General features: G+C 36.0%; 3 protein-coding genes across 3 annotated transcripts; all 3 read left to right on the forward strand.

Annotated features, from left to right (window-relative positions):
* On the forward strand, positions 476 to 1,892 carry LOC18788816 (myb-related protein 305). Its single transcript, XM_007227583.2, has 3 exons — positions 476 to 713; positions 895 to 1,024; positions 1,122 to 1,892. The coding sequence occupies exons 1-3, from the start codon at positions 554 to 556 to the stop codon at positions 1,639 to 1,641; spliced, it is 810 nt and encodes a 269-aa protein (XP_007227645.1). The 5' UTR covers positions 476 to 553; the 3' UTR covers positions 1,642 to 1,892.
* On the forward strand, positions 2,607 to 7,096 carry LOC18793975. The gene is made up of 5 exons (XM_007221761.2): positions 2,607 to 2,874; positions 3,446 to 3,577; positions 4,503 to 5,258; positions 5,670 to 5,833; positions 5,926 to 7,096. Exons 3-5 carry the CDS (start codon positions 4,646 to 4,648, stop codon positions 7,000 to 7,002), a joined length of 1,854 nt encoding a protein of 617 aa, XP_007221823.1. The 5' UTR covers positions 2,607 to 2,874; positions 3,446 to 3,577; positions 4,503 to 4,645; the 3' UTR covers positions 7,003 to 7,096.
* On the forward strand, positions 10,127 to 11,431 carry LOC18788349 (myb-related protein 305). The gene is made up of 3 exons (XM_007221780.2): positions 10,127 to 10,366; positions 10,466 to 10,595; positions 10,682 to 11,431. The coding sequence occupies exons 1-3, from the start codon at positions 10,207 to 10,209 to the stop codon at positions 11,154 to 11,156; spliced, it is 765 nt and encodes a 254-aa protein (XP_007221842.1). The 5' UTR covers positions 10,127 to 10,206; the 3' UTR covers positions 11,157 to 11,431.

Here is a 12,405-nt window from a genome sequence, read left to right on the forward strand (position 1 = left end):
TGAGGGCACAAAGTTGGTACATAAAGATTTTTCTACTATGCAAACTTGCATTTAATGAGTAAGCGAGTTCATCATTCTCTAGAAAGGTAAAGATTAATCACAATTTATTAGATTCTATTCTCGTTAAATGAGTATTCGAATCAATAATGCACCTACAAAGCGATTAATTAAAGGCACAAAATCATTTCAGACAAATTATAAATGAAAAAAAGTGTGGCGGGTGCTTTTCTCGTTACAATTTTGATGTGATCAACTACTCTTGGACTAGTGGTAGACGCCCTGTATTCGGAACCCCATCTCTAGTCTCCGATATCACTTGTAAAATAAAATAAAATTAATGATGGTATTTGTGAGAGATCAGATCACCGTACCTCAAACAGTGGAAAGTATAGGAAGGATTTGAAAATGACAGTTGACCGATGAAACAAAAGTATGTGCTATGGTGCAGATGTATAAATATGCAACAAGCACTAGCCAAAATGCCACAGGATTTGGAAGACAAACTTTAGGTAGCATACCTAAGCACAACACAAACTAAAAGTTGTGCTTTCACATGTATTTGGGGGTGATGGCAGGTCATCAAATGGGTTGGGGTATAATAGAAGAGGAGGGTTGGAGAAAGGGTCCTTGGACTGCCGAGGAAGATAGGTTGCTTATAGAATATGTAAGGGTTCATGGTGAAGGGAGATGGAATTCTGTTGCTAGGCTTGCAGGTAACATATATATATATATATATATATATATATATAGATGCAACTTCACTCTCTTAATTTCAGCTCAAATTTTAATAGGCATAGAATTTTACCCTTTTTTATTGTTAATAATTTTTACTGCCAGTGGCCATTTTTCTTGTGCATCCATTGAAAAAATGTTTGGTTTCTGTTTTTTTTATAGGACTGAAAAGGAATGGAAAGAGCTGCAGATTGAGGTGGGTGAATTATCTGAGGCCAGACCTTAAGAGGGGGCAGATAACTCCTAATGAAGAGAGCATAATTGTAGAGCTACATGCTAGGTGGGGGAACAGGTAAATATTTTTATATACTTTTTGCTTCTTTTTTTGTTTGAGGTTATTTGGTAATATACCAAAGGGTTTAACTAATTTCTGTGGTGAACAAGTTCAGATGGTCAACAATTGCAAGAAGCTTGCCTGGTAGGACTGACAATGAGATCAAGAACTACTGGAGAACCCATTTCAAGAAGAAGGCAAAAGTGCCTTCTGATGCCTCCGAGAAGGCGAAAACTCGTCTACTAAGGAGGCAGCAGTTTCACCAGCAGCAGCAACAGCAGCAGCAGCAGCAGCAACAACAACAACAACAGCAATTGCAGCTGATTAATCAAGCAGAGGTGAAAAGAATCATGGCCTTTTTGGATGAAAACGAAAATAACAAAATCTCATCCTGGCCTCAAGTGAAGCAAGACATGGACACTTCTTCTGCTGCATACCCTCACAACACAGCCGATCACCAGGAGCAAGGCTTCTTCTATTCAATGCTCAATGGCAATGTGTATGTGCCTGAAGACTCCAGCAATGAGGACAGTTTTCTGTGGGATGGTTTGTGGAACTTGGATGATGTCCATGGAAATTTTGGCACAGCAGCAGGCAAAGCTAGCTTCCACAACTTGGTGGTTCCTTTCTGTTAATTAAAATTCGGGCAGCTTTTTTGATTTTGTTTAGTGTAATATTTACTAGCTTGTATCACCAAAATGATCCAAGGCTCTCTCTCTCTCTCTCAAAGTGGAGTGGAATTTGGGTTGCAAAAGATATGCAATCCAGGCTTAATTAGCTATTTATTTTCCAATAAATTGTCGACCACTTTAATTTGTATGAGAATTGTAATCAATGGAAAGTTGTTCTTGGAAATCAAAATTTCTTGTTAGTTTTGAAGCATAGACTTGCATATTTTTCATACAGGTTTCACTGTCTCTTCTCTCTCTTCTTTTCTGTCTTGATCAGGATGAAAATTGATAGTAGTTGTCATCTGTACTTCGAGAAACATGAAAGCACACATGATTAGTACTAGATTACTTATGTCAAGCTTTTAGTGACATCCTTGTCGTCACACTCTTTATGCTGCTTTTAAATAATGGATTAAGGGAAATGCAATCCTATTGTATCATTAAAAAAATCTCATGGAGATTCACTTAAAAAAAAAAATCTCATGGAGAAATGCAATCCTATTGTTTTCTACTCATTGAAAACAATATTATTCTCTAGAAATTTCTAAAGACACGAACTTATTACACCAAATTTTGTTCATTAAATAAATAATATCCAGAGTAGCACAGGTAGAAAACAAATAAAACACTACCACATAATTGGAATTTAAAAAAGTAGTGTCTCTAGTACTATTTCTTTTGTTTGTTTGTTTTTTTTTAACAAAATATATTCTAAACTACTCTAATATACGAGAAGTGATATCAAACTGGCGTGTAAGGAGGCGGACTGCTATAATCAACTGACCTAACTCACATTGATAGTAATAGTCATTTTTTTTCTCAAATCTCATAGGCGATAATTATTAAGTACCATAAAAAGTCCAGTCCAATTTTGTGCTTGGATCAATGAACTTGGACTGGGATGTTATTAAGCCCACCAACATTTCAAGAGGACAAAAAAGAGAGTTGGATAATTTTTCGTCAAACAGCCCAAACAAACGTACCCGCGATAGAAACAGAGGTCGCGTTTTGTTCACCTTCAGCTTCAATTTTCTTCTCCGGCTATCTTCAACCGTCTCCGGCCATTTCGCCGCACCGACGACCATCCCCAGCCTAGGCTCTGATTTTCATTGCTCTCTGGATCTCTCACCCTCTTTCTCACAGATCTGGCAGCTATCTCAAGATCTCACAGCTCAATCTCTCGCATCTCAGTCACAGGCAAGGAAGTTTCTGTTATCTTTTTTATTTTTTATATGTTTTTTATTATCTCTTTATGTATTTGTGAAAATTGTCTCATGTTACTCTTTCGGCGGTAGCTGATAAAAACTAAGTTGGGTGCAGAAAATTGAAGCTGGGTTTTGCTAAATGGAAAAGTTATTGTTAACCGGGTTGGGTGTTTGTCTGATGCTTAACTGGGTTGGGTATTTTTCTGATGCCTAGCTGGTGGTAAAGACAATGGTAATTGTGTTAGGTACTAGTTCTTCTAGAACAAAGACAACCCAGAAGTTGAAATATCTATTTGCTCGAAACGTTTAGAAAAAAACAATGTGCAGTTAATCCTGCATTTAGTTTTTCTCCAATAGTTCTGTAATGTCCTGTTTAGATGGCGTGTTTTGAATCTATGTTCAGGCCAAACATATACTAAAGAATGATATTTTGGCCCCATAACTAAATTTATCTTATCCTGCATGTAGTTTCCTGGTTTGTGTGATTTTAATCCTTCTGTAATAAAAATTCTGGCTTTAATACCTTTTGCATTTCTTATTTGTCAGCCACGTTTATATCACAGGATTTGAGCTACTATGCCTTTGGAAGCTTGACAATGGCATTGCGTTTCACTAACGATGCTCATGCCAGTATGCCATTAAACTTTGAAAAAAGAAATGGAGACTAAAGCCTGAGCCATGCATATCACTAACAGGTAAATATCACTGATTAGCGCTGATAAGTTCTTTTTATAAATGGAGCTGAAGACTGAACCATGTATATCACTGGGAACTCTGCTTCGTTACTTGTTTGTTGCTGATATACATCTCAGCTATATCAAGATTGATATATAGTCTGTTGCAGTGGAGATATTGGTTATCACATTTTAATCTGTTGAACTCACAATATGGTTCTTCTTGCTTCATTGTGTTGGTTTTGGATACGGAGATGGACATTTGTGAGCATGAGTGTTCTTTTTAAGTATCATTTAGTTCTAAATATGATCCTCTTCCTTATTTTGCGGGAATGGAATTAAACAACAACACTACATCTTCCTCCAAGTTAAACTTATGTTTCATAGAGTTTAGTTTGTGTTTTTATAGGTTTTCCAAAACAAATCTATATTCTGTGGTTTGCGATTGCAGGGATTTGGTGTGATCCTAAGAAAAATTAGACGGAAAACAAATTTGCATTTTGATTAATTTGTGTTGTGTTATTTTGGTATCAGTAAATTTTTGTTCTAATTCTTGTGTTGAGATAATGGATATCTTGGATATCTTGTTATGAACTTGGTTGAAATGAAAAGCTTTCTGATCAGTTTTGGTAAATATGTCTTCCTTATTTTGTTCTAGGTTGTGCAAATAATTGAAATTATAACATGGTTGCTTTTAAATTTCAGTGTCATTTTTAATATTCGAATGAATTATATTTTATGCCATCAAGATATATTGAAGATATTATCTTTGTAAAATTTATTTTATCAATATGAGAAATTGTTATCTGGCCAAATTATTGGGTTCAAATATATTTATGAATCAATATGAGAAATTGTTATCTAGCAAATCCATCTTCTTAGTCCCATATTGGACCAAACTCATCATAGTATTATTTCTCAGCTAAGGTGTGAAATTTACTTGCAGATGACAATAAAGGTGGTACAAAGAGATGGGAGAGAAGACACCTTGGTTCATTAAGTTTATTCCTACTTGTAATTTTGATATCTTCACCAGCGAGCGCACAATTCCCTTCTTTACCTTCAAGCCCTAGCCCTAACCCTACAAAAATGGTGGGACCCAGGAGACGCATCCTCCCACTCCTCCTCTTCTCTGTCTCCGTCCTCTTCTTCTTCTCCTACTACCACTCCTCTCTCCCCTTCTCCTCCCCAGACCTAAACCCAAACCCTAATTTCACTCTCCTTGCCCAAGACCCAAACTCTGACCTCAATTTCACCTTCATTGTCAAGGTCCTGACCTTCAACCGCCTTGAATCTGTTGCTCGCTGCCTTCGTTCCCTCGCTGCTGCCGACTACCTCACTGACAAGGTCCAACTCCACGTCTACATTGACCATTTTGCACTCGGGGATGCATCTTCAAATGTTGGTCAGAAGTTGCAGGAGTCACATCGGATTTTGGAGTTTGTAGACGGGTTTGAGTGGAAATATGGGGACAAGCTAATCCATTACCGGACTGCCAATGCGGGCCTGCAGGCCCAATGGTTGGAGGCCTGGTGGCCCAGCTCGGACAACGAGTTTGCGTTTGTTGTGGAAGATGACTTAGAGGTCTCACCACTTTATTACAAGTTCCTAAGAAGCTTGATTGTGAATTACTATTATAATGCCTCCAACTATCGTCCATACATCTACGGGGCTTCGCTGCAGCGACCAAGGTTTGTCCCAGGTACCATCCTATTTTGTTTTCTTTATGTTTTTTGGAATACCAATCTTTGAATGCCTTGTCTCTAATTCAATTTCTAAAAGAAAGTGTAAAAAGGCTTATGGTTAGTACTGGCACTGAATTGATTTTACTTTGGGCCTTTTCTGATACTGGTTATCTGATCTGAGTGATGTAAATCATGCAAGAACGTTTATAAAACAAATCAAATTTCAGTTTTGAATATTTGGATTTTAATAAATCGGTGAAGGAAAAACAAAGGTTTCAGAAGAGAATTTGTTCCACTTAAATCATCTTTTGGCTTGACATATTTTCACTCTTCTTATTCAGGAATAAAGAAAGGAATTGAAAAGGATATATATATTTTTTAATTTTATTTATTTATTTCCTTTTAATTAGTTTGATTCTGGCTTATAGGTAAACATGGGAACAAAATACAGTTGGATGATAGAACACGACTCTTCTTGTACCAACTGGTTGGCACTTGGGGTCAGCTTCTCTTTCCTAAACCTTGGAAAGAGTTCAGGTTGTGGTATGACAATCACAAGGCAAAAGGCATTAAACCATTTCTTGATGGCATGGTACTTTTTTATTTTTACTTTTTAGAAATATGTTTCTTGATTTTTTTTAAATTTCACTTATTACTCAGTTTAGCTCTGAAATTTATGTGCAGGTGACAACAGGGTGGTACAAAAAGATTGGAGAAAAGATATGGACACCTTGGTTCATTAAATTTATCCATACTCGTGGTTATTTTAATATCTACACCAATTGTTTACATGAGAGAGCGCTTAGCGTCTCTCACAGGGATGCTGGTGTTAACTATGGGAAAACAGCTGGGCCTGATTCCCATATACTGGATGAAAGTTCTCTTGATTTCGGTTTTTGGGATTTGCAACCGTTGAGTGATTTGAGGTGGTATGATTTTTGTTTCAGAGAAATATTTCCCGAAAGAGTTGTTGGGAACCTTGATGAACTTGGGTCTGTTCTTAATTCTGTGCAGAAACAAGACACTGTTATTATTGTGAGTCTGTTTGGGGTTCCAGAGATGGTAATTAGGAACTTGCTCTGCCACTTTGAGAGTCTAAATTTGTGGCACTATGTACTTATTGGCCCCGAATCTGACTTCCTGTTTGAACTGGCAAGAAGAGGACATCCAGTAATTGGTACAGACCAGTTTCTAAGGAGTGTAGGAGCTTACAAGTTGATGTCTTTCCAGGATTCTAATGTGGAAATGATCAAGGAAGTATTAGTCAAGGCCTATGTACTAAAAAAGTGTTTAGAATCTAGGTACAATATTTGGGTGGTGGATGGGAACATGCTGCCTGTCAACAGTGACCTATTTATTGAATCTGATCCTTCATATGATTTCTATATAGGGAAGAGCTCGGAGCTTTTCTTTGCCAGAAGATCATCCTCTGCACGAAGTATCGGGGGCAATGATTTTTTATCCAAATTTGCAATGATGGTGAACTCTTTGCTAGCCAAAAGACACAGCCTAAGTTTTGGGTATATAATGGCAAAGTTTTTGGAACAGAAGGGTGTGAGGGTTAAGGATCTTGATGAGACAAGCTTATGTCTCAGGATCGGTAACAGTAACGTTAATCAATCCTTAGGGGATGGAAAACAGATGGTATTTTGGTCTAGTGATATGGCTTCAGATTTACTTCGGAAGGGGCTTCAAGAATTGGGTATTTGGATTGTAAATGATGACTTTTCTTGCAAGGCTGTTGTTTGTCACAAGTCATAGCATCTTTTAGCGGTTATACACATTTTATCTCTTCATTTCATTGTAACCTATTTGTATTTTCAATTTTGTTAAAGCTCTTATTTTTTGTGGCTAATTTTTCCCTTAGGCATGTTTCTCATTTGCCAAATTTACAGGAGATTTTAGAACCTTCCTGGATGACTGTAGGTAAAGGAAGCCCGTCCATTCAAAGTTGCACTAAACTAGCTAGACCCTTTTACTTTTAACTGTATAAGTATATGTTTACTTACCAAATTGAATGTTAAAGTGTAAATGAAGTACGCAAGGAATGGATAGTTAAGTCCAAATATGAGTGTCGAGCAAGTGATTAAGAGTAGTTACACCTACATCCGAAGTCGTGTGTTTGAATCCTCATTCTCTAAATATCGAGAAAAACATCGGTAATGATTTTCACACTTCTGTTTTCATCCGTTCACACTTCTGTCTTGTGTCATGCACGCCTCAGCAGTTTTAGTGGGAAACACTTACAATTGCAAAGGCTCAAAAAGTAGGATACTTTTTTCTAATTTTTTGAAGGAAAGTACGATACTTTGTAGAGCCAAAGTGAACGCAACAACTTTACAAAAAGGCCTCACTATATGTAAATTTCACAAGATCCTATATACTGTTGTTAATATTGGACAGCACTTACTTAAGATCAAACAATAACTTGGATAAGAAAATGATAATGCAAATTAATACAAGAGTATTAAAGAATTTAAGTGGGTCGGCTAGTTGTAAACATTCTTTGAAGACAACGATTTACAAAATTAAATACATCGATCTCAAATCATGAACACTGATATGCATTCTATAGGCATTGCATATTTTAACTCTTTTTGTTTGATACAAAGAGGTATAAGATTTAGAGTATGAGAGGATAAGTGAGGGTAAAGGTAAATACTTTACTAGGCCACTGCTAAAGGGTGTGCAAGTTAAAAACTTTTGTGGGCACTTTACTGCCACATGGGAGGATGAGTGAGGGTAAAATTAGATAGTTTACTAGGGTACTACTAAAGTGCATGTAGAGAAAAACTTGCCACGTAGGAGGATGAATGACGGGAAAGTCTCGACCTGAGTTTCTCTCTAGTATGCAAATCAATGATACGAGATTCGAACTTTTGTAGCACTTTGATAATACGTGTTTGTGAGAAAATCCTCCTCTTTTTATAGCTTAGGCTATCGTTTATATATATTTTTTAAAAATTAACTACTTACAAGAACAAGGGTGAAAGAATATCATAAAAATATAGTTTAAAGATGCATACAATTCCACTTGCATGGATTTCATATCTATGAATCTTGCTTTATTGCAATTGAGCAAATCTTTTATACCTAGACACTTAGATACAATCGTATAACTTAGTCTTAATTAAGATTTGTGTAATCATACTAATTTTGGCACCATTTCTACATGCACTCAAATAAAAAACTTAAAGTAATTCTAAAGAACAGCAATTGGCTCCTTCCCTAATCAAATTCTATCTCAACAAAAATATCAAGACCCATCCAGCTTTAAATAAACCAAAATGGGACACAACTTATATACAGATCATCATCATCAACTCACTGAGTTTTCAAAATATGACAACAGCCTATATGTTTCTAGAAACTCTTGGTTAAACAATTGGGCCTTGTAACCCCACATTATGCCCTAAAATTTATCCTAAATCTACTTTGAGATGACACCTGTAAAGTAAAACAAAGCAAAGGGTAGTAGAATAAGGAACCCACATCAGATTTTTCTAGCTTAGAGTTAAGCACAGATGACATTGACATGCTTAGCTATTAAAATAAGTTTTAAGGGGGTTCACTTTTCTTGATTATCCGTACTTAGCACGGATTAGCATTTGTCTCTAGAAATGTTAACTAACAATTAAAAAGGAAAAGAATAAATCAGATGTGATGATTCGGTGCTAACAAACGTGTGAGTATCTCATCCTAATTTGTGTCATTGTACAATGGAGACAATCGAGTTAAGGAACATTTTTCAATTACTGCACTATGAAAATTATCGAGTGCAGAAGTATTTTACTGCACAACCTAACAAGAGAGAGAGAGAGAGGTGTGACCACATATGACTTTCGTGACATTCCAAAATCATTAGTCCCTTCAAAATGTACCACATGTTCATATTATTGTAGTATTTTATAATTTCTTCTTCAGAATAATAGCCCCAAAGTATATTTAAATTATTTAATTAAGATTTTATTGTAATTACTTTGAAACAATCTCTTTAAGAAGTAAGTAAATCCAGCACCTAGTGCAAGCCCATTGGCTCTCTAATTTTCAAGTTAAGAAAGTTCCAACACCCACTTATTTTTACAGTGAAATTTCTTAAATTATGCTTAATTAGCATGCTATGGGGCTACTAGTTCTTCTTGTCCAAATGCATAATCTCCACATACGTGGCCTCACGCCATGGGATCCTTTATTCATCTTTTGTCTCACTTTAGCATCCAACACTTTAATTTCAACTAAAAGATTTGGATCCTTACTAGAATATGTCACCCAATACAATAGCAAACTTTTGGTTTCCCCAAATGCCCATGTTTGAGTGAAATATTTTTAACTGCATGATTGAAACAACTCATACACTTGATTGGTATAAAGTTTGTAGTTGACAAAAGTTAGGTTGGGTTGTTTATGTGTGAGTTGATGATTGTCAGTTATTGATGTATTAAGAGAACTATTTGCATTAGTGATTAATAACTATTTATGGGTGTAGGCGACAATTACTAACATATGTCTTGTAATTCATTTTTTATATTAGACATGAACGACTTTCAACCATTGATGCGTCAAGAATGATTGTCACTCTCACATGTCTTCTAGTTGATTCCTGGTGTAAAATATCACACATTAAAGGTGAGGATAGAGATGATGATAAAGAGACAAAAAGAAATCATGGAACAATCTCAGACAAATCACAAATGGATATAAGCGTGGCAAAGTGGTTCTGTCATTACAGATCTGACGATGTTATTTGTGAGAGATCAGATCACCCGTACCTTAATTAAAAAAGTCGAAAGCATGGGGAGGATTTGAAAATGACAGTAAATTGACTGGTGGAACAAAGTAGGGGGCTAATGGTTATGCTGCAGATATATAAATATGCAACCAAACATACGGAAAAATGCCATGAGGTTTCTGAAGCCATAACTTTATAAGCTAAACAAACACATAAAAAAATTCTGTGGTTTTGACATGTATTTGGGGATGATGGCAGGTCATCATATGGGTTGGGGTATAATAGAAGAAGAGGGTTGGAGAAAGGGACCTTGGACTGCTGAGGAAGATGGGTTGCTTACTGAGTATGTAAAGCTTCATGGTGAAGGAAGATGGAACTCTGTGGCTAGGCTTGCAGGTATTTATAATTACAGCTTAATTCTTAATTAGATGCAGTTTGTATTATGTCTAATTAGGGTTAACAAAAGCATAAAAATTGTACACTTTGATTATACAGGACTGAAAAGGAATGGAAAGAGTTGCAGATTGAGATGGGTGAATTACTTGAGGCCAGAACTTAAGAGGGGGCAAATAACTCCACATGAAGAGAGCATAATTCTAGAGCTACATGCTAGATGGGGGAATAGGTATGTCTTCTTCTTCTTTTTTGTTTTATTTAGTTTGATCTTTTTCCTGTTTTAGTGAGCATAGTTTCTGCTTTGAAAAAATTCAGGTGGTCAACAATCGCAAGAAGCTTGCCTGGAAGGACTGACAATGAGATCAAGAACTACTGGAGAACCCATTTCAAGAAAAAGGCAAAAGTGCCTTCCGATGCCTCCGAAAAGGCGAAAAATCGCTTCTTGAGGAGGAAGCAATTTCACAATCAGCAACATCAGCAGCAACAACAACATTTACAAGTGAATCAAGAAGAAGTGAAAAGAATCTTGGCCTTGCTGGATGAAAATAATGACACTAAAATGCCATGCTTCTGGCCTCAAGTTAAGCAAGGCATGGAGACTATAAGTACATATCCTCATCACACAACTGATCACCAGGAGCAATGCTTCAACTATTCCATGCTCAATGGAAATGTGTCTGTGCCTGAAGCCTCCAATAATGAGGACAATTTTCTGTGGGATGGTTTGTGGAACTTGAATGATGTCCATGGCAATTTTAACTCAACATGTGCAACAGGAAAAGCTAGCTAGTTTGCACAATTTGTGTGTTCCCTTATGTTAAATCTGAGCAATCTTTGGTTTTGCAGGTGTAATATTAATAGCTAGAGTTCTTTAGTGTCATCAAAATGTCACTAGCTTAAAGTATGGAGTTGCAAATTTTCATAAAAGGCTAAACTTTCTGCCTTTTAATTATGTTTTGGTTGCTTAACACCAATAAATATGGTTGCTTAACACCAGAATTTTCTCTCTTTTGTTGCTTGTTTATACTTTCTAAGAATAATCAAATTGAAGGAGCATGTTTCTCCGAAGGGAAAGTGTAATTAAAGAGAAATTGACTCCCGCGAAAGACAACATCACTCATTCAGCTACACACAAACAAAAAACAAAAAACAAACTATATATTTACACATAAAATTCTTTTTTATGTATGTGACTAGATGAGTGACGTGTTCCACCCACGGGACAAAAGATGAAAAGGATCACTCACTCACTCAATCAAACCCTTTTTTTTTGGTGGACAAATTCACTCAATCAAACCTAATTTGTACTTTGAAAAACACGGAAGAGCACATGACATCTTAAATACTTGTTTAGATTAGTACTAGGCTAGCTTAGTCGTGTCAAGCTTTTAGTGACATCTTTGTCTTCATATTCTTTATGCTATTGGGAGAGAAAATATGCAATCTTACTGTATCCTTTATTTATACTACAAGGGTCTTGTCTTGTATCAAGATAAGAACTAGATTCTTTTAGTTGTGCTTATTTTTTTATGTTATCTTTTGTGACTTCCTCATTATCCAATTGGACATCCGCCCTTTAGATGAACTATAGCAGACAGTAAATTAACTTTGCCTAGTGCAAAACTAGTCTCTAATTCGACTTTCATCATGGTCTATGTAATAATTTTAATTTTAAGAATATAACTCATATTCTTACTTACTTTACACAAATCCTTATTTCAGTTAATTGAGTGGATGAACTGGCTATGTGTCGAGTACACATAAATTTTTTACTTACATTACATAAACCCTAGTGAAAATCAAGCCAAATTACATTCGCCCAACATATATTCGCCCAAAATGACCACTTCGTCTACTCAATTTACGAAAATAAGAATTTTACTTGTGATGTCAAATAATTACATTACATGGGTAAATCATAAGAATTTTATGGTCATAAATATCAAATAACTACATGGGGAATACTGCCCAAACTATAGGGACCTCAGTGCAAATGAAACTAAACTACAAGGATACTTTTGTAATTTGGTCACCAACTT

The sequence above is a fragment of the Prunus persica genome, chromosome G1 (genome assembly GCF_000346465.2).
Source record: "Prunus persica cultivar Lovell chromosome G1, Prunus_persica_NCBIv2, whole genome shotgun sequence".
Lineage (NCBI taxonomy): Eukaryota > Viridiplantae > Streptophyta > Magnoliopsida > Rosales > Rosaceae > Prunus > Prunus persica.

Coding starts and splice junctions, on each gene's coding strand:
- LOC18788816 (XM_007227583.2), top strand. CDS start 554: ATGTATTTGGGGGTGATGGCAGGTCATCAAATGGGTTGGGGTATAATA. Junction 714..894: donor TTCTGTTGCTAGGCTTGCAG/GTAACATATATA, acceptor TTTTTTTTATAG/GACTGAAAAGGAATGGAAAG. Junction 1,025..1,121: donor CATGCTAGGTGGGGGAACAG/GTAAATATTTTT, acceptor GAACAAGTTCAG/ATGGTCAACAATTGCAAGAA.
- LOC18793975 (XM_007221761.2), top strand. CDS start 4,646: ATGGTGGGACCCAGGAGACGCATCCTCCCACTCCTCCTCTTCTCTGTC. Junction 5,259..5,669: donor GCGACCAAGGTTTGTCCCAG/GTACCATCCTAT, acceptor TCTGGCTTATAG/GTAAACATGGGAACAAAATA. Junction 5,834..5,925: donor AACCATTTCTTGATGGCATG/GTACTTTTTTAT, acceptor ATTTATGTGCAG/GTGACAACAGGGTGGTACAA.
- LOC18788349 (XM_007221780.2), top strand. CDS start 10,207: ATGTATTTGGGGATGATGGCAGGTCATCATATGGGTTGGGGTATAATA. Junction 10,367..10,465: donor CTCTGTGGCTAGGCTTGCAG/GTATTTATAATT, acceptor TTGATTATACAG/GACTGAAAAGGAATGGAAAG. Junction 10,596..10,681: donor CATGCTAGATGGGGGAATAG/GTATGTCTTCTT, acceptor GAAAAAATTCAG/GTGGTCAACAATCGCAAGAA.